Source organism: Vitis vinifera, chromosome 7, assembly GCF_030704535.1.
Source record: "Vitis vinifera cultivar Pinot Noir 40024 chromosome 7, ASM3070453v1".
Classification (NCBI taxonomy): domain Eukaryota; kingdom Viridiplantae; phylum Streptophyta; class Magnoliopsida; order Vitales; family Vitaceae; genus Vitis; species Vitis vinifera.
The window spans coordinates 21,052,397-21,080,092 of record NC_081811.1 but is presented as its reverse complement, the minus strand read 5'-3'; the positions used below and the strand labels follow the sequence as shown (position 1 = coordinate 21,080,092).

The following is a 27,696-nucleotide window of genomic DNA, read 5'->3' as shown; positions in this document are numbered from 1 at the left end:
GAGAAGTGAAAAAGAAGATGATAGCTTGGGACGTCATCCAAAGCCATTTTAGTCCTAAGAAAAATTATTAAAAAGGTTAATGTTTATAATGGTTTTAGTGGATACAAATATAATTTCCCATTTAAGGAAAAAAAAGCCCTAAACTTATTAGTACCATTATTTATTTTTGGCCCTATGTATCTTCCAAATGATTAAATTAAAAGGAAAATAAAGACTTTTTCAATTTTTGGAAAAATATATTTTCATACACTCATACCAAAAAAACCATAAAATAAAAACTTAAATTTATAAAATAAAAAATAATTAATATTTTATGCATTTTTTGCTCAAAGATAAGTCCTACCTTTTAATGATATAAATACTAACTTTAATTGATTGATGAATGCATGAAACTTAAATTTTATTTTAAAAGATTACTATTTTACAATTATTTTTACATGAATATGCGAAAATACATTTTTTCCAACTTTTTTTTAAAATTAAAATTAGAAACTTAAATTTTACGTTGAGGACTCACCCTCATCGAACGATACCCTTGTAAGGCATGAAGAACGCCTAACAGCTATAACAGAAGACATGACCTCCAAAATAAGACCATTACCTCCAAAATAAGACCATTACCATCAAAATAATCATTTCACATAAAATAAAAATAATATAAAAAAAAGCCCATCAAGATCAACAAAATAAGATCATTACTCATCAAACATTTGGTCTCATTTTCCTACAGCTTCATATTACATGTCCAAACCTACCCAAATAAGAGCTATAGAAAGCCTCTCATGAGTAAACTAGGAAAATGGAGAGCTATAGAAGACTCCCGATGAAAGTTCTTGTAGGCAACCCGTCTCTCCCTGAATGTGGCAACCCATGTCATATTCTCTGCTAGATTATGCAGATGATTGAGATTTTCACAATGGTATGAAGATATATATTGTTTTTTGTTAATGTAAATGATGATATCTATACAAGATAACCTACAACAAAAGAGTTCTTAGCTCTCCTCAAAACAAAAGCATCTCTTCCGTCTCTGAATCAGTCTGCAAAACTAAAAATTGGAGACTCAAATGCTGGAGCGCATTCTGAAAATGGAACCATGAATGCATCATTCTGCAGAGCGGCTCAAAAGCTTCCTCTCTTAATATTTAATGTGATTGAGAATACCATTTACAGCAACAGAATATGCAGGCTCTGAATTGACATGGAACAAAGCCAAGGCATCTGCAACTTCAATACTCAATAAGATCAGATCATATCAGTTATAGACTACAGAATTCAGTTGTTCAGGAAGAGATAAGGGAAGCAAACAATAATCGAACATAAGTTAGTAAATGTAAGGTAGGGAAAATTATAGATATTTCCATGTCTAGCACCATGCTTGACATGGATTTTGGGCAAAAACAGCGTTCCTATTTGAGTCCAAGTCTTACAACATACAGCCATCAGCAAACCAGTTTCTTTTTGTTGGATCAGGTTTGCCAAACATTTCCAGGAAAAAGCAATCCTGCCTCCCTCAAAGAGGCCTCTAACAAACAAGATACAATGTTTAGGTTGAGAGTATAAAGCCTTAAATAGATAGACACCAGCAACTGAATCGTTATCCATTATTCCCCTGCTTATTATCCACCGGTTTTTGGGCAGGTTCCTTCTATATTTGTCTATTTTTTGCCTATCAAACAAAAGTAATATAAAAGCCCATGTAGTATGGACAGAAATGACACAAGTTCATTTATACAAATATTAAATGGGCACCGCACCATCATCATTAACAGGCATTCACCCTTCATCCTTCATATTGTCAGTGAAATGAAAATGATTTTGTTCACAAGCGTTTCAGTTCTGAACATGAAAACAATGAACATGCTCACTTTTTAATCACTTTCAATTGTTAAATTTAATGCATTTTTATGAAACATGAAAATCAATATTTTTAAGGTGTTTTTGTTTTAAAATGACCCATTTTCAGAATATTTTTGCCAAAACACTTTTTTAAAATGCATTAGCAAACATGCTTAACTTTACTTTTATTAGATGCACATTAAGTATGGCACTACAAAATTCAGTCAATAATCACAGGAACATTATCAATGAACACATCTTTTCCTTTGTCAACACTAATGGACAATATCCTAAATTATTCAACCAATTTGGATTTATAGATGACCTATCATCTTGCATAAATAGTGGTGAATGGAATTCCTCCAAATCTAAATAACTACGTAATCTTGACTAATCTAAATCTCTAGATTGAGGATTGCACAATAACAGATGAAGTTCAATAAATATAATGCCTAAAATTGAATTGAAATAATATTGACTATCATTACTGTTTATCCCCTTCCCCTTTTCTTATTGATAGGTTGACTTCAATCTTGGACCCTGTTGGCCATGTTTACAAAGTCAGAATATTATCTAAAGTGTTGAAGAGTGTGGCAGTGTCCAGGCTGAAGGTATGAGTGTGCCTAATGAGATGCCAATACAGATACAGCTCCTTTTTAGAAGCATGTATGCTACGAAGTATAAATGCACACACCTGGAATTTGCAGCTCCTCTTTCTGAGATACAGAACATGCCCATGATCTAATTCTGAGGGAGAATATTTTCATGACCTGCACAGGATTGTGCTCCATTGCTTACAGAAGCATCATCGATTTTCACCCTCTTGTAGAAAAGCACATAAGCAGCAGCAGACTTTACATCCTCTTCATTTATAGCTGATATGTGGCTATCATCAAAGTTGTACCACCTGTTCTCATCTAGAAGCTGCAATAAAATGAAGGGAACAATAATTAGTGTTGTCATGAAAATATCAATAGATGAATGCAGTGGACAGATGATTGCACCAGATTGAATCTACAAGCTGAAAGTGGTATCTTAGATTGGGTGATACATAGGCCTTTGGTACACAACCTACTAAAACAGCCTATAAGAAATGGTCCATCCTCTGAGCCAATTGCAATCTATATATAACAATGACAAGTGCCTACAAATTGGAATCATGGAGATCCTAATGAGAATGAACTCAAAAACAGATTTTGATGGATGGTTATGCCAAATTTTTGCATTAGTCTAGAGTTAGGGTGTTCATTCTGCCGGAGTCCTCAGATAACTAACCAGATGGCCAATATGTTAGCAAAACAGGGAGCAAACCAGTTGATTCCTTTTGTAAGGGATTTTCTAGCCCCCTAAGTTCTTGAGTTGATAGTTGTAACCATTTTTAGATGTACACCTCCAACTATATCTAGAGCAGATAGCTTTTTCCCACTTTGAACCACAGCTATGTGGTCGTTGTGCTTGGGGAAAGGATTTCTCATCCTTCTTTGTACTTAATACACGATAATAAAATGTATGTTTCTGTTACTAAAAAATGAAAAATAAATAAATAAAAATAAAAACAGGTTTTGATGGCAAAAGAATTGTCAACATAAAAAATATGGTCAAACAGAAGTCTCCTAATTACCTGGGACAGGTAAATAGCAACTTTTTGTTTATGGGTCCTTGCAAGCCAATTAAGGGAAACTAAGACATCCAAAGAACTGAAGTCCTTTAAGAGAACAGGTACGGAGATTCCTTTTCAAGTTTCAAGAAAGAAAGAAAGAAAAAAAGGCCATGAACAACGCAATGTCACTCACCTTTATATGTGCAGTGTAGTGTCCACTTCCCATGCCGCCATAGTGGTTGGTTAGGGCATAGAGTTCATAGATCTGACTTCTGGAATTGTTCTTGTGGGCTACATAATTTGTCAAGTCTAAGTCGTGAATGGGGAAGTTGACAAATGTTTCCAACTTATGTTTCATTGATCGGCTGTATGAGAACCTCTTTAGATGGATGACTAGAACTTCAGGAAGCCTCCATAGATCTAGCTTCTTACTTGCTTGCCGCTGCTCTTTGCATTGTGGACAGAACCTTTGCCAGATAAACATTACTAAATCATATATAGTGATTGAATGTGAAATTTCAGTAATATCTGGTAAAAAAGAACCTTTACCAGTAAACATCATTAAATGATATTATTAATTCAATGTGATATTTATGTAATATATGCATGTGATGTAGAAGTGTGTTAGGGATGGGGAGAGAGTCCTAACCACATATCTTCAGGTACGAGTGGCTCCTCACGAAGAAAAGCTTCCAAGCAAGTGTACAAAGAGAGAGGTTCAGTACGAGCTTTCTTAGTAACAGGCCCATATTTGAACACTTCTGGCAAGTTCTCAAGGTAATGAGTATCATACTTCTCTAAAAACTTGTGTGACCAATCCACAAAAACTAGGATTGACATTGATGATGAGGACAATTTAATGGGCTTCTCTTCTCCAACTGATAGGTCAATGCATGCATTATTTTCATCAACCAACTGCAAAGGGAGTTTCGACAGTGTCACTGTTTTGTAACTGTTACCATCCATATCCTTCAAATCTGATTCAATAGAGTCTGTAAATGCCTCACTGGTAGTGATGTCACAAGATGGGTCTGATGCTGCAACTGAGATACTAGTTTCAGAAATATCAGTATGCCCCTGTCTCTCAGTTCTTAGCATGGGAGAGAGCATGGTGTAAACTATTGACTGAATATCACCTCTTGTGATAACATCATCACAGGAAATTGGCGAGACAAGAGGAGTTCCATAAGGTTTCCAGCCGAATGATTTCTGAGCATTACCAATTTCCCTGAAAGAATCCATTACAAACATTAAAAAAACCAACAAAGTAAATTAAAAGAACACTACTACACATCACTTCAAACCCAATAAAGGAACTGAATCAACTCCATAAATTTAAAGGTTGAAAGAACAAAAAATTGGTGGTGGAGAAGAAAGCTTCAGGACTCAAAGTTCAACACCAACTTTTTCTTTATGTGAAACAGCTCACTTAAACCATTTAAACTGAAGTATCACTCAAGGAAGGTAAATTTTGATTGGGTATGCCTTCTGTAAAAGCAGGCCCTTGCTATCCCTTTAACCAATGTTGAACATCAGTACAGATCAGACTATACATACTGTTCTTCACGACGGTGTATCAACTGAAGAAATATAGTGCTCTTCGACAATTTTGGAATTTTGTAGGCAGCAAGGTGATCATCATCTTTTATGGTGGACAACAATATCAGAGGATCTTCCAAAAACCGGTCAATCAAATGATTTCGTATCTGTAAACACCACATTTGACTAAATTAACAAAATAAAAGACATGTATAATCCCATAAACAGAAGAACTGGAATGCCTACAACTACTAACCTCTGCCAGCAGAAGCTTCTCATTGTGCTTCACGGAACAAGCACCACTGAGTGCTTGGATCAAGTCCCTGCAACGTCCCTGCTTTGGAACAGTCACAGTGCAAGCAGATGGCAGTGCACTTCCATCACAAGTAAAAACTGTTACTGTCATAGTACGGGTGATGGTCGATTGGAGAGGCAAGGAGAGGTACATGAATGGATCAAATGTAACAGAGATTTTGTTACACACAGGACAAACCAGAGTTGACTTGTACTGGCCCTGTTAGAGGGGAAATAAATAGATATGTAAATTCAGAAACAGTTCAGATTTACACAATCAACAGTGATAGCCAAGCAAAAAATAAGAAAGATATACAACTAGACAAATAATTAGTAAAAATCAACAGCACAATCTGTAGGAGAATATGATTGGGAACATGGTGTGAGCTAGTACGCCACATTACAGTGGAACTTACCAATATCTACATGGTAATAAATAACCCTTAAATATTCTCTGCAGGCAACAAGAAGAATCTGCCCACCATATTCTCATCCATTGCAAGTGGCCCTCCAATAAATGATCTGCTCCGTTTTCCCTGTTTAGTTGGCTGATATCCTTCCAAGGTTAGTGATGTCCTTAGTGGGTGGCATGGCAATTTTGGGATTATGCTTATTGTGGACTATTTGGAAAGGAGGAACAGAAGAATTTTTGCTCTTTTAGTCAAGCTACTTTGGGGTGGAAATCAGCTAATCTTAGAATCTTCAGCCTCGGTGTGCCTTATAGACCTCCCATTCACAAGGGTTATTCCCCTTTTTTGTCAGGCATCTTTGATGTATATTATTTCATTTCCTATTTAAAAAATGGAAAGCAAAGGAGAGAGAGATAGGAAAAAGAAAACATATTTTTCCCAATACCTTCAGATTTCAAATCCCCTCAAATTGATTACTAATCAATTTGAAATCTCTGGAAAGGCTACTGCTTTGACCTTTGTGGAGAATTATGAATTATATTTCTCTATGCTAAACTGTACAGAGTTGATCCCTATTTATACAAGAATACCTACAGAAAAAAAAAGGAAAGTTGACTAACTAATAATCTCTACAAATCAAGGATTTAAAAACTGGAAAGTATAACTACCTAATTTACAATTTACAGCTGTGCAATTTTTTCCCAATTAATCCAGATATCACCAGGATTATAGATTTCAACACTACCCCTCAAACAGGCGAATAGATATTTTCTGTTCTTTGTAATCTCTTGAAATGGATGACTTGATAATCCTCGTGTCAGAATGTCTGCCAGTTGTCCAGATGTTGAGATATAAAGTGTACGTATCAAACCACTCTCCAAATTTTCCTGAAATGTCTATCCACTTCAGAATGTTTGTTTAGGTTGTGTTAGACCAAATTGTGAGTAATGTTGATGGCAGATTTGTTGTCACAATATAGTTTCATAGGAACACCCACTTGATTTTTAGGTCGTCAAGGATGATTTTTGGCCATAGGAGCTCACAAATGCCATGAGCCATAGCTTGAAATTCAGCTTCTGCACTTGATCTTATTACAACTGTTTGTTTTGTGCTTCTCCATATCACACAGTTTTTTTTTTTTGATAAGTGAGCACAAAATATATTAAAAAAAGGGCCGAAAGCCACAAAGCATACAGGGAGTATACAAAGCAGCCAAAAAGCAAAAACGCAAAAACAGAACAACCTCACCAGCCCTTAAGGAGCCGCTAACCACTCCAAAAATCCAAAAAGCGAAGAGGACTCCTCTCCCAAATACACCCTAGCCCAACTCCACAAATTACATACAAAAGAATTCTTGAGTGTCTGAATAGCTAAAGAACCCCCTCTAAAAGCTAACCTATTTCTTTCCTTCCAAACCGTCCAAAAAATACACAACGGGATGGAATTCCAAATCTTTTTCCTCTTTTTCCCCACAAAAGGGCCCCTCCAACAAAATAACACCTCTTTGACTATCTCTAGGAACACCCATTGAGCCCCAAACAAGGCAAGGACGATCTCCCAGAGGACCCTGACCACTATACAGTGTAAAAGAATGTGATTTACATTTTCCTCTTCACAGCCACACAAATAACAACGATTAGGGAACTACCACCCTCATTTTTTAAGCCTATCCAACGTGAGGATTTTTTCCCAAGTGGCCTCCCACGCAAAGAAAGCAACTTTGGTTGGAACCTTATCCACCCAAATGCTCTTTTTTGGAAAGACGAGGGGATTGGGGGCAGCCAGCAAATTATAAGCATCCCGAATCCGAAAAATATCAAGACCCCCTCCTTTCCATAACACAGAGTCCTCTTCTGATGAAATCCTGAAGTCCCTTAGCAAAAGAAGCAGCTCTTCTATTAAATCCAGCTCCCAATCATTAGAATCTCTAAACAATCTGAGATTCCACCCTCCTTGACCAAGGCTTGAATCTCACACTTCATTGACCGTTGCGTTTCTAAAGATTGTCATGGCATAAAGCTTGGGAAACTTTTGGGACAGCACTGTGTTGCCGCACCAATGGTCAGTCCAAAACTTGACCTTAGTCCCCCTCCCCACCTTGAACTCAATGTTATCCCAACACCAACTTGCCTCCTTCAGGATCTCCTTCCAAACCCCCACTCCAAAAGTACCACGAGCTTCATTAGTTCTCCAACCGCATCCCTCTTGGCCATACTTCACCCCGATCACCTTCTTCCAAAATAGATCATTTTCAAAGGCAAATCTCTATATCCACTTACCCAGCAAAGCCTTGTTCAATAAAACAATCTTCCGAATGCCAAGATCCCCCTTCTCCTTTTGAGTGCACACCACCTCCCAATTAATTAAGTGGATTTTCTTTTCCAGGCTTCCCCCCTCCCCAAAGAAAATCTCTTTGTAATTTTTCAAGCCTTTTTATCACTAACTTAGGCATTTGAAAAAGGGACAATTGATAGATGGGAATGTTGGCCAATGTACTTTTAATGAGGGTAATTCTCCCGCCCTTAGACAAATAATGCCTTTTCCAAAGAACTAATCTTCTCCTCATTCTTTCCTCCACCCCCATCCCACATAGACAAGGCTTTGTGATGGGCTCCAAGGGCAGCCCCAAATACTTAACAGGAAAATCCCCCACTTTGCACCCTAACTCCACAGTCATAACCTCAATATCTTCAACCTCCCCAACAGGGATTAATTCACTCTTAGCCAGATTAATCCTAAGACCAGAAGCCGCCTCAAACCACGCCAAATCCAGCCAAGATGAGTTAGATGCTCCTTCATTGCTTCGCAGAAGATGATTGTGTCATCAGCAAAGAGCAAGTGGGACACATTCATCTCCATCCCCCCTCTCCCTCGAAGTCTGCAACCAGAAATGAAGCCCCCATCAACAGCCCTTCTTATAAGTGCACTCAGCACTTCCATACCCAAAACAAAAAGGTAAGGAGAAATGGGATCTCCTTAACGCAGCCCCTTTGAACTGGAAAAGAAGCCTGCTGGCACCCCGTTGACAAGAACAGAAAATTTTGCAGTTGAAATGCACCACCAAATCCACTCCATCCAACGAGACCCAAAGTCCATCTTGTGCAAAACCTTCATGAGGAAGTTCCAATTAATACTATCATAGGCTTTTTCAATATCCAGTTTGCAAACCAACCCTTTCTCTTTTCGCTTCTGCCAATAATCAACCACCTCATTAGCTATGAGAGAGGCGTCCAGAATCTGTCTTCCCCTCAAAAACGCATTTTGATCCGCCAAAACCACCTTACCTAACACCTTCTTCAGCCTATTGGTTAGCACTTTGGTCAAAAGCTTGTACAACCCCCCTAATAGGTTGATGGGCCGAAAATCCCCGAGGTCCTTGGCCCCACCTTTTTTTGGGATGAGGACCAAGAAGGTAGTATTTAGACTTTTGGCAAAAGATTTCTGGTCATAAAATTCCTTAAACAACTCTACAACCTCCTCCTTCACAAAATCCCAACAAGATTGTCAAAAGGCCACAATAAACCCATCCAGGCCTAGGGCCTTGTCTCCGTTCATTTCCATCAGAGCTAAGAAAATTTCTTCCTCAGTAAAGGGCATCTCCAGAGCTTCAGCTTCACTGTGGTTTAGACATTGAAGGTGCAGCCCCTCAATGTCAGCTCTCCATCTTGGCTCTTCCAAGAGCTATTGCTGAAAAGCATTCACAATCCCCTCCCTCGCCTCCTGCTCCTCAGCCAACTCCACCCCATTGATCTTGATACTATCCAAAGAGTTATTTCTCCAGTGGGCATTGGACATCCGGTGGAAAAACCCTGTGTTCTTATCCCCTTCCTTTAACCACAGCTCCCTTGACGATTGTCTCCAATGGGTTTCTTCCAAAAGCACCCACTTTTTAAAGGTTTCCTTAGCTTCATTTTTCAACTCCATTTCTCTTTCTGACAGTCCCCTTTCACATTCCACCCTATCCCAAAAATCAACTTGTTGGAGAGCTGAGCTTTAATTAACTTCCAGCCTACCAAACACATCCCTGTTCCAAACTTTGATTTTCTCCTTCAACACCTTCAGCTTAGCAGCCAGTCTAAAGTTGGCCCTCCCTCTCCTCCCCGCTCCTTGCCACCAATCCCGAAGGAGATCCTTAAAACCATCAACTTTAAGCCACATGTTTTCAAACCTGAACAGGGAGGGTCCCCGACTTAGCCCACCACCCTTCAACAGAATGGGGAAGTGATCTGAAGTGGGCCTGGGAAGCCTACTTTGGGCAACCCCCCTAAACAAGTCAAGCCAGCTTTGGGTCACCAAGAAACGATCCAGTCTAGCCTAGGACTAATTGTTCCTACCCCCACTCCAGGAGAACACACCCCCTTGCAGAGGAAGATCTAGGAGCTCTAGTTCCTCAACCACCTGAGCAAACCTTCTCATTGCACCATTTAAACTACCTTGACTACTCCTTTCCCTTTGGGAGAGGGTGGCATTAAAGTCGTCCCCTAAACACCAAGGATCATCCCAGATGCCCCTTATTGCCCCTAGCTCCTCCCACATAGTCTCCCTTTCCTTCCTGGTGAACGGCCCGTACACTCCATTGAAAATCCAAACAAGCCCATCTTCAACATTCTTGAGCCTACAGGAAATAGAAAATTGTCCCACCTCCATCTCCAGCAATTCCAGGGACCTTTTGTCCTAGGAGATCAAAATCCCACCCGCAGAGCCTTGAGCACCCATGGCTCCCCAATCAAGAAACCTCCCAGAGCCCAAACTCCTCACCACACCCTCTGACATTGTCTGAATTTTCATCTCCTGAATACAGAACAAATCCACCCTCTGACTTCTAATCATGGCCTTGATCACCTTTCTTTTAGAGCTATCATTAGCTTCACGCACGTTCCAGCTCAACAACCTTAACTTCATTGGACAACCAAAATCTGGCACCCTCTTCCTTGCATTATACCTTTCTGCTTCCTCCTTCCTTCATAATTGATGGAGCATTCAAGTCTCTTCAATTCCCTTTCAAATTTCGATTTTTCCAGAAGAGTTTTACTATGAACTCTCTCCCTTCTTTTTCTGATTTTGACCAGAAACTCCAAAATGTCGTTCTCCAATCACTCTATCGAAAACCCCAAAAACTTGTTGAAACTCGCCAGATCGCTTTCCTCCTAACTAGTCTCCTCCCAACCTCTAACTTCAAGTGGCATAGCACTAGCTAAGCAGAGCTCCTCTCCACTTTCTTCAATACTACCATTATTAACTTCCATTAGCTCCCAGCGAGAAACAGTCTCCATCACTGAAGACTCCTTACCAATAACCATGCGGCCCGGTGATTCCCTTTGGAATTTTTCCAATCCAACCCTAGAACAGTCATAATACTCCCCCAATGGAGTCCGACCAAAAATAGAAGAGGGGGGAGAAGAGAAATCACAAACCAACGTTCCACAAGGGTTAGAGGCGTTCCCATACCTCGAAGCTTCCTCCATTAGAGCACAGTCAGTCTTCGAATTCTCCTCTAAAAGCTGCTCCTCAGCCGAAGGTCTCCGCAGACTTTCGTACACCCAAAAGGAAGAGATGGAATGGTCTAGGCCCCCCATAAGTCTTGGGCCAGAAATATAGGACGCCCCCAGCTGGGCTCTTTCCTCAGCTAAGGGCAGGGCCGGGCCTCGGCAACCCAGCCCAAGCACAACAAGCTCCTTTGCCTTAGCCCGCCCAGAACCCTTAAGAGACGGCAGCGGTCTGCCCAAAATGAGACGGCCCAAATTCGCAGGGAAAGGCCTCAAGAGGAGCAGGCCCAGAGGCCACAAAGGGCTTTGCTCGACGCGGCGACGGAGGCCCACCCAAACCTTGGGGCCCGACTGACTGCCTGACAGAGCACCACCCATGGCCCACTAGTCTGCCCCCTCATCCCATCAGCAAGTCGTAGCAGGTCCTCGAGTCTCGGGGCGTCGTCCTCCCCCCTCACGCGCTCTACCGCGCATTCGATGGCCTCACCCCCAACCTCGCCTTTTGTACCGACAATGTTTCCGCTCTTTCTTGCCATCGCCGTTCTCAGGACTGGCCTGACCTCCCACCAGAGGGTTACCTCGTAGCATAAATCCTCAGCCCAAACCTCCACCACGTTGGGAAGCTTCTCGCCGTTGAGCTTCACCAGGATCCTTGCCCACTACAAATCCTCTAGCTTCTCCGTTTGGGAATCGACTACGAGGAAGCCCCTGCACTCCTCCCCTATCCTTCTCAGAATGGCCCGATCCCATAAGGAAATGGGTAATCCCACAATACGCACCCAAGCCTCGCTCCTTTTCTCCCCATCCATCAGGCATCCCAACTAGGGCCTCCATTTCTCCAAGTGAAGGAGAGACCCCCCAACCGAAATACCCCTGATTTTTAGGGCTTCTCTGCTTCTGCCAAAAACTCAAAGTCGAGTAAAACTTTGCCCCTTTCCAATTTCGCTAACCCTAGATTACCCTTCAATCTCCAAAAATTCGCCAAATAGGTCCCCCAACTTCTTAGGTCATCCCCTCTCACAGAGCTAGGGTTCCAAATCCCAACCAAACAGTGAGCCAACTTATTTAAGTTTCGACTCAGCTCCTTCTTTCTTATTTCCACCCTAATCACTGCTTTTTCTTTTCCTTTTGGCTCCTTAGCTACTTCCGTGTAGGTTTTCCCTATGCTGGGTTTCGACAACAGCGCTTCTTCTTTCTGGCATCCCTCTTCTCTGTTAGTAAAACCCAATCGCCATAGCGTCTCCACCATTGAAACCCAGCCACCCTTCGCTCCTCTTCCTTTTGGAATAAAGATGCAGAACCTTTTGTTTTCTAGGTCCGCAACCTCTAATCGAAGAAAACACCCCCGCACCCCCCCCCCCCCCTTATTTTGATCCCGCACCAAAGAGTAGGTCCTCCCACTTTCCCTCCACTTTCTTTCCCATTTACCAGATCCCACGTCCTTAATACAAATAACCAGACCATCGAAAAAGAACCCAATGCTCTTCGGTCCCAGCCTAATCCACGCTATGATCCCTCCTTTCCTTTCCACAATCATAGCTTGCACCTTACCTTTCTGCTCCACTTCGACTTCAAACGACTTCGACTCCACTCCAAAACTACCCTTTCTAATGCTTTTCCTAGCCCCCACGCAAACATCACCCTCTGCTCCCTCACTCGCTCCGCCCTCTACTCCTTTTTCTCGTCGCACGCCCCACTCTCCACCGGCGCTCTTGCTCTCTCTCTCTCTCTAGCCCTCTCTCTCACTCCTCCATTTTTTTCCATATCACATAGTTTCCTACTAGTAAAGTGCAATACCCCGAGGTGGACCTTCTATCTATAATCAAACTTGCCCAATTAGCATCTATGCATGCTTCCAACCACAATCTCTCATTCTTTTTTAATAATAGCCCCTTCCCTAGAGTATATTTCAGATAGCGCAAGACCCTATATGTTGCCTCCAAATGTACTTCTTTCAGATTGAGCATGAACTGACTAATTCTCCTCAAAACATAAGCCATGTATGGCCATGTGTGAGATAAGGCTAGTCAAATTAAGGTTAAAGCTTATTCAAAGGGATTTTTTGTGAGGTGGCAGGGCTCTCGAGCGGAAGCCACACTTGGTAAAATGGCCAACAGTTTGTTTAGACCCTTCAACGATTGGGAGGTGGATAGTGTGGAGCAGTTTCTATTGTGTTTGCATGAGAAGAGGGTAGTTAGGGATGAGGATGATAGGATGCTTTGGACAAAGACAAAGAGTGGCAAGTTCACAGTTAAGTCCCTTTACTCTGCCTTAGAGCCAGGCAATCCAATCTCTTTTCCAAGGAGGATTATTTGGAACTCATAGGTGCTACCTAAAGTGAGTTTTTTCACTTGGGAGGCAACAAGAGGTAAACCCTTAGCCTTGGATCAAGTTTAGAGAAGGGGTAGTCTTTAACAATAAATTTATCTTTGCCAAAATGATAAGGAATCCATAGACCACATTTTTCATCACAATGTAAAGATAAGGGTTTTATGGGAGTTGATTTTTTCTCTTTTTGGGGTGTGTCGGGTGCTTCCCTCTTCAATTAGAGACCCTTATAGGCTAGTATGGTTCTTTCATGAGCAAAAAGCATAATAAGGCTTGGAGGGCAACCTTGATGCAAAACAAAAAAACAAAAAAAAAAAAAAAAAAAGCCAAAAAGAAGGAAAAAAGAATAGAACACGTCTAACCTAAGAAAGTCTGGAATCTACCAGAGAAACTCTCAAGAAGAGATTTCCATTGACTGAAAATTCAGAACAAAAGACAGACTTTTCTTTCCATCATTTTTCTCTCCTATTTATCCCAATAACCCTTCAATGTCTTCACAACTTTCAACATTTGGGAAATGAAAACTCGTAAATATCTACCACGAGTAATCAAGTACTACAAGTCTCAAGTTTCCTAGGTAATTTAAATATTGTTCTAAAACTAGTTGACTTGACTATTTTCTTGGGACTAGTTGTCCTATGTCAACCCCCTTATGCTTCATTTGGACGGTTTGGAAGGAAAGGAATAGAACTGCCTTTGATGATGATGGTCCTTTGACTCTAGTTAGCTTCTATGATTGGTTGGGCTCTTGTTGAGGGTTGTGTTGTTGTAGCCATTCCCGTTTCATAGTTCTTTTTCCATGGTTGTGTCTTTGGGTAATCGGCGTCTATGTCTTGTATACTTTGGGTCACTCTTTGGGCACCTCTTATTTATACACACATACACATTACAACATTATCATTAACTCCCCTAGCTTGTGGCTTGACTCAATTAGGGTGTCAATTGGCTTGCATCCTAGCATCCTTGTTTCTTTCAAAAGATCCAACACATACTTTTTGTTGCAACACAAAAATTCCTCCAGTTGATCTAGCCACTTCAATACTGAGAAAATAGTTGAGCCTCCCAAGCTCCTTTATCTCAAACTCTTGCGCTAAGTTATTACGAAGTGCCTCTCTTTCCTCCATATCATTACCTGTCACTATTATATCATCATACACAATCAACGCAATAACTCCCCCTATAATTGAATGTCTTATGAACAACATGTGATCTACTTGGCTTTATTTGTATCAAATCTCTTTCATCACTTTAGTAAATCATCCAAACCATGCTCCAAGAAATTGTTTCAATTCATACAATGCTTTCTTTAACCTACAAACCTTATTCTTGTCAAAACCCAAAGGTGGCTCCATATACACTTCTTTTAGGTCACCATGCAAGAAAGCATTCTTGACATCAAATTGTTGTAAACACCAATCAAGGTTAGTTGCTAAAGACGAGAACTCAAATAGTATTCATTTTAGTCACACATCCAAAAGTCTCTTGGTGATCAACCCATAAGCTTGAGTGTAGCCTTGGGTACTAACCTAGATTTATATCTTTTTAAGGATCCATTAGCCTTATGTTTCACAATAAACACCCATTTAACCCCAACAAGTGACATTCCATCTTCTTACTTAGGTCTCCCTTTGCTAGCTCATTCAAGACAAAAATGGTGAGGGATAGGATGTAGAAAAGGTTTCGTCAAAAGCTATCAATGTGAAAAAGACAATATATTTCAAAAGAGAGGGGGGGTTACCTAATTCAAAGTACCCCATCCAATTTCCCTATCTACTTTATGTCCTCATTTAACATTCCTAGGAAGGTCAAACTAAGGCTTGAGATGATTCAAAGAGATTTCTTATGAGAAGGTGGCGGTTTGAAGAAAAAGTTGCATCGAGTGAAATGGTCAATCATCTACGGAAAAAAAGAGTAAGGGAGACTTGGGCATTAGATGTCTTTCTTCTCTAAATATGCCACTTCTTGGTAAGTGATGTTGAAGATATGCCTATGAAGGAGAAGTCTTTTGGAAACAGGTTATTCGGAGAAAGTATGGAGACAAAGAAGGGGATTGGAGGTCATGCATAGTGAAAGGTGAGTATGGGTTATGAAAAGCTATAAGAAAAGGGTGGGACTTTTTCAAAAAATAGAGCATCCTTTAAGGTGGGTGATGGAAGGGTGGTGAAGGTTCGGAAGGATAGATGATGTGGGGAGGAACCTTTATATGTGTCTTTTCCCTCTTTGTATGTTTAGCTATGTCTAAAGAAGCTTGGGTAGCAGATGTACAGGAAGAATAGGAGGAGGGAGGCCCTAAAATCCTTATTTTTCTAGACACTGAAATGATTCAGAGTTGGGCAATGTAGGACTTTTTTCTCATGGTTGCAAGGGAAATCTGAGAAGAGGAAAGATAAGTGTAGGGTGGCATGGATGACTCAAGGAATCGTGTCTTTTTGGTCAAATCTCAACATTCTATTCTGGAGCCAAGGTGCCAACTCCCTTGCTCAAAAGGCATTAATTGAAATCCTTAGGTCCAGTCTAAAGCAAGTTTTTTTGCGTAAGAGCTAGTTGAGGAAAGGTATTGACCTTAGATCATCTTCAAAGGAGAGGATGATCATTGGCAAATAGATGTTACCTTTGTAAAAGCAAAGAGCAATCTATTGATCACATCCTCCTTCATTGTACTATAGCCAAGTGTTACGGCAACTTTTGTTCTCTTTGTTCAAAGTCATTTAGGTCTCCTTCCTCAATAATGGAAACTCTCCTAAGTTGACATAGTTCCTTTGTAGGAAGGAAACACAAGGTCTAAAGAATCATCCTGTTGTGTATTTTTTTCAACATGTGGAAGAAAAAGAACCTAATATTGTTTAAAAATGCAGAGTAATTGGCTCAAGTGTTGAAGAGCTCCTTTTCCTGCCACTAATGATACCTTGAATTTACTCGGTGCTAATTGTTACAGGGTAATCAACACCTCAAGGTTTGGGTGCCCATGGAGAGTCCCAAGGGCTTGGCCATGGAAGGTTCCTCCGTTATCAAAAAATTGTTGAAGAGCTCCTTTGTTAGAGAAGCTAATCGACATGGGTTAGGGTGTACATTGCAGAAGGATCAACACCTTTGATCAATATTGTAAATTGGGTGGGATCTAGAAGGAAGGAATTTTTTTTTTTTTTTTTTTTTGTATTTTCCCATCTCCAAGCTATGCCTTTTGATATCCTTTGTATGCGAGCTATGTACCTTGCTATATAGTTTTTTAATTTATGATACATTCTCTTTGATTACTGATCGAAAAAAAAAAATAGCATACCATATATTCTCCAACGTATCTTGAAGTTAAAACTTCATTATAGAACTTACTTGGCACACATCAACTATTATAGAATCATTGCGAGCAATGTGATTTGCCCAATATTCATCAGCAACTTCTTCATCAGGCCTCCCATCAGCATCTCTAGACTTTATGTAAGGTTTGTGCTTGACACGATTCAGATCTTCATGAAGACCATCCAATAAAAATGCTAAGAGCTCCTGCACGAAAATAAATAAATAATAACCATTTGAATGATAAAACTGCACATCATACATGATCTGATAGAATGAATGGAGGTTTATGCAAAGTAAAAAACCTGTGAATCATGCTGATTATATCCACTGAATTGTGGTGCAAAGCGAGCAAGCTTTGTTTTGAATGGCCGAGGAGCAACTGGTGTTCGTCCTGGTGCCCACAGTTTTCGAAGTAAATCGCCAAATGCTAGAGCTAGCTCACCCTATGAAATGGATAATTCCACTCAGTCCAGTAACAACATAGCAGTATTTAGTAATTCCTTGAGTACATGCACCAAATATAAATATGTCTGCATATGTATCTACATTCACATTTTACAACACTACCTACAATTTAAAGTCTAAAAATGCAATTTCAAGACTGAATACAATTAAAACATTCCTAGGGCAAAATAATTTATTAATCATTTTTCTTCATGTCTTTCATGCCTACTCAATTACCAATCCCACCCTTAAGAAAAACCACCATACAAACAACAGAAACTCAATTACATAAATTGCTGGAAATTTGTTACAGGGTCTAAACTGCACCAGATGTAGCAATTAAACCAGTGATTTAATCATTTTTATTGCGCCAAATTGACTATAGGTCCTAATTCCTTGATCCTCACCAGATATGAACATGTAAACATCATGATGGAAGTGTAAATCAAGCTCAATAGACAGATATTGCTGAAGATGGAGGCACAATCAAAGATTTTGTCTCAAGTTGTGCAAATACTACAGCAACATGAATGAGAGTCCAGTGTGGAGCTTCTGGAAGGCAAGTAGAAATGAGCAAACTACAAACTGGAGCATCAAGGATGAAAATTTGAAAAGGAGTAAAATCCCTTTAACAACAATGCATATGGAGGTATTTTGTAGCAAAGTGGATTAAAAGAGCAACAGTACCTATGCACAGGAGGAATCATAGTCATATTTTATCTTTTTTAGTTCTTATATGAATACTAAAACTTTCCCACCCTTAGACCAAGCATTCACCCACCATTCATGATATTCTACCTGAGCGAACAATGACTTAGCCACATATGTAAATGTCTTTATCTTGGTTAACAACAGGTGCTAGCCACACCCACATGTACACACAGGTGCACACACTAGGGTATTGTGTCAGCCAGATACACTGTTCTCACCTTAGCTAAATACTACCGCATAAGAATGTTCTTTGACATTTTTTTATTCTAAATTAAAGGTTTAGAGTAATGATGGCCAAAAGTATCTGAAACAATCAATATGTTGTTGTCTTGAATCATTTGCCCATAAGAAAGGGTACTAAGAAAAATTACAAAATAAACCAGAGTTGGTAAGTGGAATAGCAATCCTAGTCTTCTAGAGAGTTTCAGGTGATCACTGAATACAAATTTTATTTTATTTTATTTTTATTTTTATTTTTATAAGCTGAATACAAATTAAACTAAAGGGACAATTAACAAAAAAAAAAAAGAGGCAGGCATACTTTATGTATAGAGTGGAGTCACTCATCATCTCCAAAAATGCAAATTACAAAACCAAGGATATGAGGACCCCGAGGGCAGGTTCAAGTGGCATTCTCTGAGGTGTTAATAGGGTTTCATGAGTGGTTAGAGATCAAAGGGTTTTAAATTAGTATGACTTCCAGCTCATCACAAATTGTCTAATGCTGAACACAAGCAAACATGAGTAGTGAGAATGCCAAATCAAGAAGACAACTACAAGGTAAAGAAGTATTAAGAGTACAAAGGGACTCTGCAGCGTTTGGCATGTGAAGCTAGATCTTTTACATGAAAGAAGATCAATGGATTCAGCAACAAAGGCACCTTGAAGAGAATAGTGTTCAATTTCTTCAATGATTAAAAACTATTGAACAACCAATTTTCCAAAAGCTCAAGCTTATAGAATTTGTGTTGATAATGTATATCATGCACTCTAACATCCTCCCTCATGTGTAGCTTCCTTGCTTACATGTTGGTTTAATAAATTGGGGAAATAAAGTAGGCCTTTTGGGGCTTAATAAATTGAGGAAATAAACATGGGTGAGATTCAAACACATGTGACATGACCCCCACTAAACAAGTCTTTGATACCATGTTGAACAACTAATTTTCCTAAAAACTTAAGCTTATAGAAGTTGGGTCCATAATGAATATCATGCACTAGGTGAGATTCAAACACATGTGACATGACCCCTCGCTAAACAAGTCTTTGATACCATGTTGAACAACTAATTTTCCTAAAAAAATTGAGCTTATAAAATTTGGGTCAATAACGAATATCATGCACTCTAACATAAAATGTTCCCATGAGTAAGATTTAGAGAAAACAGTGCATCACTAACCAAATTCTGGCTTTTTACACTGGATTTTTAAGTGCTTTAAGATGAAACTTCAATAAAATAATAAGCATAACCACTTCATAATTGTTATTGAATCGGAAACTTACAACCATCCCCAGAGGATTCTGCCAGTTTATCTCTTTATGATAATCTTCACGAAAATATCTAGCAAATTCTGGTGTATGAACAAGGCACTGTATTGCACTATTCATAAAACAAGTATTTCCCAGATTCAGCAACCCAGTTAGACCACCAGTAGCCCCCCTAGTACTTACGCCACTGACCCCATATGTACTATCCAGCTCCCTAACTGGGGAAGTCAAGTTCTGACTTTGTGAGAGCTCTGAACTGCAGCTTCTAGAGACACCCTTGCTTGCAGACAATCCTCCAGCAATTGATAAACTCGACTTGGAAGGTTCTACAAGAACAGACATGGTTTCCTTGTCTGCAGATCCATTCTCCTGAACAGAACTCATGCAACCACCAAATGCAGAGCTACTGCCATTGCTATGGACTTCCACTAAAACCTGTTCAAAGTGATACAAAACAGAAGAAAATTAAACCTTAAAAAAATGGGGGAGAATCAGGTAAAACAAATCACAAAGGAACATCATCAAATAAGATGGAAATAAGTTTATCTATGCTATTTGTCATGGTAAAACAAATCACAAAGCAACATCATCAAATAAGATGGAAATAAGTTTCTCTATGCTATTTGTCATGGAAAGTAGATCTCAAAATTGTTATTGATGTCATAAATAAGTTAGCTAAGAGGTCCAGTTAGTATTGCTATTTTAATTCAGGATATTTAGTTTATGATAAGTTAGAAGTTCACTTGCAGGCATATTTAGGAAGGCAAGTAGGCAAGCTCATTGTATTGCTCATTTTGGTCATAACACAAAAAATATCTGGATAGCACAATTCCCTAAGAATGTATTTAGGATCATGTCTGAGGATGATAGGGGCATCATATCATAACGACTTTTTAAATCCCATCTTATTTGATTCCTCTCTTTCATAAGAAATTACATAATATAGAAGACATGAGGCTAGTAATATACATCATCATGTTTCACTTCATGGAACATACTTGTCACAGAGGCTTTTTTTTAAAAAAAAAAAGGGGGGTGGGGGAGAGAAACTTTGATTTGGATGGAGGGCTAGCACCATTTCTATAGTCAGTCAGTCAAGTAGAGAATACCAACCACAACAAAAATAAATAGATACATAAACCACCTTTAGGCATCAATGCAGCATAAACCATTGAATACTCAAGTAATAACTTTAAAGGATGTGTGACATTGAAATTACATAAAAAGCACACTTTTCTGCACCTTTTGGGAACTCATAAAGGTGGACATATTTGTGAATGTCCAAATAATGTCGACACGTGTTGTACCACATGCTAACCATTGACAAATAGTTGTCCTACATATAATAGGGTAGATGCATTAGAGAGTGATGGAGCAAGAAAGAAGGTTATATTAATAATGCTCCTCCTACACTCAGTATGACGACTAAGGAAACTTTTAGATGGTTTGAAATTCTTCAGTTAGACAGGTGTACAAAATCGTGGATTGCAGTCCTATAAAGCATCAAAGATATTTAAATCACCAATCAAAACAGCACAAGAAAAACTCTGTTGCAAGCCTCAGAATAACTACAAAATGATTATTATCATTGGATAACAGTGTTTGATCAGAGATGGATAGCAGAAAGTAAACAGATGCAGATAACTGAATATTGATGATATCCACTGCAACTATGTACAGTTAGGATTTAGACAAGATATATCTACACACCTAAGTTGAAGTCCAAAACATTAATCCACCTAGAAACAAAATCTGACCACACATGAAGATATTTTTCCTATTACAATTCATTTAAAATAAATCCTTCCCTCCAACATATAAAATAATGAAAATATATTCTGAGTCAAAACTGTTCAGAAGTGACACTCCAGCCTCAAGGCCTTCTTTGTAGGATTTGAGGTTGAAGTAGCCCAAACATCTTGACTGAAGCAACAATCATAAGAGTGTTATCCATATAACAAAGATAATGACACTTTCATAATGGTCCCACGCAGGATGCATACTTTTAGGGTACTAACATGAAAAAACTGATAAAATAGGACTGTCCTTGTTATATAGCTAAGCATGATACAGAATTTAAAAAGCTTAACATATACTCAATTGATAAAAGTTAAATCTAGTTCTAACATCTGGTAAATCATATGGACAAACACTAAAAACTCACAAGTGGAACATTATCTACATCTAAAAAACTACAGATACGTCATTGTATGGATTATTTTATTGAAGTGATTTCAAGGTCCTACAGCCTGGTTACACTTAAAAGTGTCAAAATATGTGCTACTGAAACATATTTCAATTCACACAATGAACTTACAACACAAAAGGTAATGGATGGACCAGATATTTAAAGGAAATTTCTGACTCATGTCCCAAATTCACAAACTTCCCCGTTGCCCAAGCTAATTAAGAATGAAAACAATAGACTGGATGATGCTCTGCCAGTTATAAATTCCTCTAAGTAAGCACGTATGCCAAGTCAGTTAAGGATGAGTAAGCTAGAGTCAACATTGATTGTTCACTGAACCATAAGCTTAATGCTCATCCTGGTTTGATTCACCAAAAGATATTCACATATTATAATATTTTCAACAGTTTCATATGCATGCAACATCTAAATCCAGTTTTTCTTTCTTTTGTTTTCTGTTTATGCCTTTTTTTTTTTTTCACAAAGCTCATGCAATATGAACGTAATTTTCAAACCAGTTCCTAAGACAGTGGTCCTAAAAAGAATTAAAAAAACAAAAATAATAAGTTTTCACTGTAAAGAAACCCACATCCTGATCCGTCTGTATGTTGGCGTCATCAAGTGTTTTATCCATGTCATTCATCAAAGCATGTTTGCGATGGCCATAATAATCCCAAATGCATACCTGCAGCATGTGAAAAAAAATTGAATCCTGGAGAAAATAAATATGAAAGTTGCCCAAGAAATGAAATTGAAAAAACACAATTAAAAGAAGTAGCTGGGATATTTGAACTCTTTACTTGCTCCATATTAAGATCAAAAATCTCACATGCTCTTCTGTGAAGTTCCCCAATGGTTTCCTGCCCAAAGTGGTTCAAACTTCAAATAAGTAAATACATACATACTAGAGGTTTGGAGAGAGGGAAAGAGAAAGAAACAAGTTCATCATGATACGGCTTAACCTTACCTTTTTGCTTATTCTTATAGTAGAGTGGGCGCCTTTTGGTACCACAACCAGTTGAAGACGCAAGGGATATACCTCTACAGACAGCCCTGTCTGAGAGAGGCCTGAATTAATTACTTTCCTTGGCAAAGTTGGACCACCTCCATACCTGAACCAAAGAAACACTAAATTGATTCTTCAGTAGTTCATTTACAGATTATTAAAAGAGTAATGGATCAGCTTAAAATCATCCAATTTCAACGCCATCTTATAAAAGGTAAGCCTTAAACAAAATAAGAGACCAGCAACATGTTGTCAACATTTAGCATTGCAAATCATGCATGAATCATTTTTAAAGCAAGAGGGTTACACGAATCTTTCCATTAGGTAAAAAGACAATCAACTGTCAAGCAATTTACTTTACTTCAATAAAGTTCACCACAAATTTCAGATGGGCCTCCACAGGACTCTTGCCTCAAACTTGTAATTCTTTTCTTAATCTAATCCAAATATAAATTCTGGATATTAGTATTAAAGGTTTGCCCATTTTAAAACTTTCTTCTCACCATCAGCCTGTGGATTTGAAGAAACAATCACATATTCTGATCCAGATTCACACAACAGAATTTTTCTTTTTCCTCCCTTGCTCACTAGAATGAATGGAATCATTTGAGAGAAAACTATTGGAGCTTTACAGAGAAGACAGATCTCTTGTAGATGCATGTTTTATAATAAGCTGGTTCTCTTGCAAGGAAAGAAGTGATCTACTTTTTTGGACATATCATATTATATTCCGTTTTCTGAAAAACTTATTTATTTTCTTAGGTTTCTTTTTGACAGAAAAAGAGTGCTGCAAGACATTTCCCGCAATTCTTTATTACGTTAATTAACAGGAGCTTGTATCACTGCCTTCATTTTTTATTTTTTTTTTCAATGAAAAGATTATTGCTTTTGTAAAGCTAACAGACCCAATTGATAAAAAGGGGGAAAATAATATAGAGCAGCACTAATTTAACTTCATACAGAACAGGTGCATCAATGTGAGTAGACTGCTCATGTACCATAATCTTCAAGCAAGTACCTAATGCAAATGGCATCCAGCATAAAAGTTAAAATCTTGCCAATATCATGAGTGTCCATTCTGTGTCAATAATTTAAAAAAGGGTGGTAAAAGTTTTTTAAAATATATAGATGCAACCAAAAAAAAATGGAAAGAGATTGTCGCATCCCGAAGCTTGCACATTTCCATTGAAACTCACCAAGCATACAGTTGGTTCCAAACTTCTTGTGGAAGCAATATATAATCACGGCCCTCAACTAGAGTATCGTGAAGCTCAATTCCCATCGTGGAGTCCTCAGATGTCATGTCATATATCAAATCAGAATTATCAATAACAGAAGGCCTCTTCACATCACTAGAACTAACTGAATCACAATGCTCTGACAAAGAGGATACGTCTATGTTATTTGCCTGGTCTTGGTTTACATACTCCAGCCATTGTTGCCACCATCTATCAGAAAACAATTGGAAAAAAGGTTAAAACAAAATTTTATCAGTTACTTCCACAAAAACCAATGGGTGTGTCCTAATTATTTGAATCCTTGCTATGAAGTCTATAAATTATATGCCCTTTGGTTGAATCATAAAGACTCACACATCAATTTTTACTCTATTCCCTGGTAGTATCATATAAAACTATGTTGAATCCTTCAATATAGAAGTGAACAATTAAAAAATCTTTCAGACCTTCAAACAAAAATCCATGTAAGAAGTTCAAACTTATTCTAGAGTTTTTTTCAGCATAAGACATGATTAAGTAAATATTTAGCAAGTACCCCTGTTCATGACACCTACTATTTTAGTTCAAAGCTACCATAAAGCTTGAACATTTTGACAGTTCAACCTCTGTATATATAAGATTTGAGGATATGTGACACTTCTACAAAAAACTTGCCCTGAACACTATGACAGTTCAACATATGTGTGTGTATAAGATTTAAGGATAAAATTAATGCAACACTTATACACAACTTGCCCTGATGCTCATGCCCAGCACTCCATCAATCTATTCTCAAGTCCATTAGGATTCGAAGAATGTGCCAAGGATAAAATCCAAAGGCCAAAAAGAAAGAAACGGGCTGGAATAGGATGCCCGAAAACAAGAAATTAGCCCAACCTAAATCTATCAATAATCAATAAAATTAAAAAGGACAAGCACCCCTCACTTAAGGATTCACTAGACCAGGATTTAAAGAAACCTAAATCTTTCACTTTTAATGCCAATAGATTCAATCCTTCAAAGATTCTACACTTTTACCCCCCCTCCCCCCAACACAAATGCACCAATAAAGGGGTTCTTTTGCAAGTTTATAGAAAGTGCTTCTACCAAAGTTTCGGCTTCACTCATTTAACCACATTTTTTTCTCATGCAATGAAATTCACAAAGGAAAAAAGACTAAGTACCCAATGCAAGAGATTTAAATCATGGGTTCATGGTTAACTGGATTGACAACCAAAAAATGATTACAATCAGCCTCAAAATCGCCTTTTTTGTCCGTTATCTGGCATCCTGCCCAATGCAAGGGAGCAAGCAAGGGAGCGGGCAAGGGCTCCTTAATATTTTCAGACTGAAAGTTGTCAATCTTGCCGGCACTAGGATTAATCACTATCAAATTTTTAGAGAGGGAAGGTTATGCAGTGGGAGGTGGAAGGCAATTAGGAGTGGATGGGAAGTTTTCAAGGGTAGAACTGGGTAAAGGTTCACAAAGGGAAAAAGGGAATAAGTACCAATGCAAGGGAGTGAGAAAGGCTCCCTTACTCGATGTAAGTAGAGGGAGGTTGTTTTTTGTTTTCTTTTTCCCCTTTTTCTTTTTGGCGCGTATTGTATACATTATGTGTACTTTTTTGTGCCCTTTCCAAGGATTTATTAATACATTCCTTTTTATTGCCTACCAAAAAAAATTGAGGAAGAAAAATAGGAAAGCATTCAAGAATATTAAGGGAGGTGACCTAGCTATTAAATAGTCATTCATGTTTTTTTTTTTCTGTTGGAATGGGTCAAGGCCTTAATAGTTGATCACTCTTTGTCCATGTTGGACCTTGTGCAGTGGTTAGTTCTAAGTAAGGTGGAGTCACTGTTTTTAATGTTCCCCTCACCCTGTTTTTTTGGCCTTTTGGAGTCTTTGTATACATCATGTATGCTTTTATGCTCCTTGTTACCAAGATTTCATGATCTGCTCTCAAACTTCTTCCAATTCTTGAAGACACAATTAGCCAGAGTTTTCTCTCTCCCAAGTCTGTTCATCTTGCTGCACCATCCTTCCAACCCAAACTTCAAAACCTAATTCTATTGTTCTCAACCATTCATCCACCTCTACCTTAAAAAAGAAAAAATGAATAACAGTTGAAAAGGACCTAAAACAATTAAAAAGAACCTAAAACCACCATAAACCTTTTTCTCTTCTTCTTCTTTTTTTTTTTTTTTTTTTCTCTTTTGATAGGTAAACTTTGTCCCATTGGGGCTTGACCATAAAACTTCCCACAAACCCTCACAATCCTTTACCACATGATAGTAGGTAGCCAATAAACAGCAGAGAAAAAACAGCTTCTTTGATAATGCAGAAACTAAATATTGTGGGATATCATTCTTGGTTTGTTTGGTGCTCAGTGGGCCTTTCCAGAATCTGTAAAGGAGTTTTTATTTAGCTAGAAGGGCTCTTTTGTGGGAAAAAAAAAAAGGAAAAAACTGTGGAAGTCCATCCTGCTGTACATTTTTTTGGACGATTTGGAAGGAAAGGAATAAACTAGCTTGTAGGGGGTGTTAGCAATTCAGAAGTTAAAAACTTTTTTTTGTGTGTAATTTATGGGGTTGGGCTAAATTGTATATTGGAGAGGAGTTGCTCTCCCTTATAGGCTTTTTGGAGTGATTAGCCTCCGTTTAGGGGTTGGTGAGTTTTGTTCTTTTTTGGTTGGGAGGCCTTAGTAGCCTCGTATACTCCCGGTATGCTTTGCAACCTTTTGCCTCCTGTTAATATATTCTGCGTTTACTTATCAAAAAAAAAAAACACCAGTTATTGGCCCCCAAAGCAACTACATTTGTTTAATCAGCAAATAACCCATTGAATTGAAGTTGGAAATCATCACAGTACAGAGAAAAAAAATTAAAAAATGTGTGGACAAAAGGGTATCGAGAGCACAAAACAAGAATGCAATTGATAGTACGTAGCCAATAAAATGAACTAGGGTTTTCAGAAAAACATGCAACAGGCCGAATGAAAAGCAACAATTATGAAGAAAAAGATTTAAAAAAAATTAAAAAAAAAAAAAAGCAAAAGGGCAGACCTTTGAGTGATCAAATAAAAGGTATCGCCCTCCTTGGTGTGAGCCTCAGCAGAAATCACAAAGTCCCTAATCGCGAGCCTCTCTTCCTCCGGACTCACCTGCTCTCTGCTGCTGCTGCTGCACATCGACATCTCCGCCATCTCTCCCTAATCAATGCTCTCAGTCCTCAGAAGTGAAATTTGGATAGCTGAATCTTTCGTTTGGCTGATTTGAATCGGACAGACATTAGAGAGAGTTAGGGCTCCCTCTTCAAATTGCTGTCGGATTTTCGAATATTCTCTAAATAGTGGAAATATCAGGGAAAAAGCTTATTAATACAATTATCAAGGGTCAAACAATAGACATTTTAGACAGACTCCGGCCCCAGCCCATAAGACTATCAATTGTAATTTTTCACAAAACGAAGGGCATTTACATTTTTCAGTAAAACTTTTTTGCAAAGAGTCAAAAATTGACTTTTAATACCGTGGAAAAAATTTTAGAATTAATAGATTAAAATTATGAAATATTTCTTAAATTTGTGAATCTAACCTCTTCATCTTTTTACTTCAAAAAATAACTCATTTTTAACATAGATATATTTGACAATATCAAGTATTTACATATAAGTTCTAAAAAAATTATTATTTAAAAAATATATATATTTTTGTCAAAATGACACCAAAAATGGGTAAAGGATTAAATTTTAAATTTTGGGTTTTTAATAACCCTTTTAATTAAATAACTCAATTTTTTAAGACTAAAAAATAATAGGTTATTTGATTAAAATGGTCATTAAAAACCCATC

At 38.4% G+C, this 27,696-nt stretch overlaps 1 protein-coding gene across 3 annotated transcripts; it reads right to left on the bottom strand.

Annotated features, from left to right (window-relative positions):
• Positions 1-678: 678 nt before the first annotated feature.
• LOC100258589 (ubiquitin carboxyl-terminal hydrolase 5) lies at positions 679-27,247 on the bottom strand. Of its 3 annotated transcripts, none has more exons than XM_010647774.3 (14): positions 26,910-27,247; positions 23,827-24,078; positions 22,592-22,736; positions 22,425-22,484; positions 22,214-22,309; positions 19,452-19,871; positions 17,096-17,236; positions 16,827-16,997; positions 5,235-5,492; positions 4,997-5,145; positions 4,089-4,667; positions 3,633-3,906; positions 2,534-2,763; positions 679-1,227 (listed from the first exon to the last, which is right to left on the bottom strand). In XM_010647774.3, the coding sequence occupies exons 1-13, from the start codon at positions 27,047-27,049 to the stop codon at positions 2,581-2,583; spliced, it is 2,868 nt and encodes a 955-aa protein (XP_010646076.1). In that variant the 5' UTR covers positions 27,050-27,247; the 3' UTR covers positions 679-1,227; positions 2,534-2,580. The 3 variants fall into 3 exon arrangements, with proteins under 3 accessions (XP_010646076.1, XP_010646075.1, XP_059594287.1); XM_010647773.3 differs by having other exon boundaries at positions 679-1,221; XM_059738304.1 differs by lacking the exons at positions 22,425-22,484; positions 22,592-22,736; positions 23,827-24,078; positions 26,910-27,247 and adding an exon at positions 20,679-20,772 and having other exon boundaries at positions 679-1,221; positions 22,214-22,261.
• Positions 27,248-27,696: the final 449 nt, after the last annotated feature.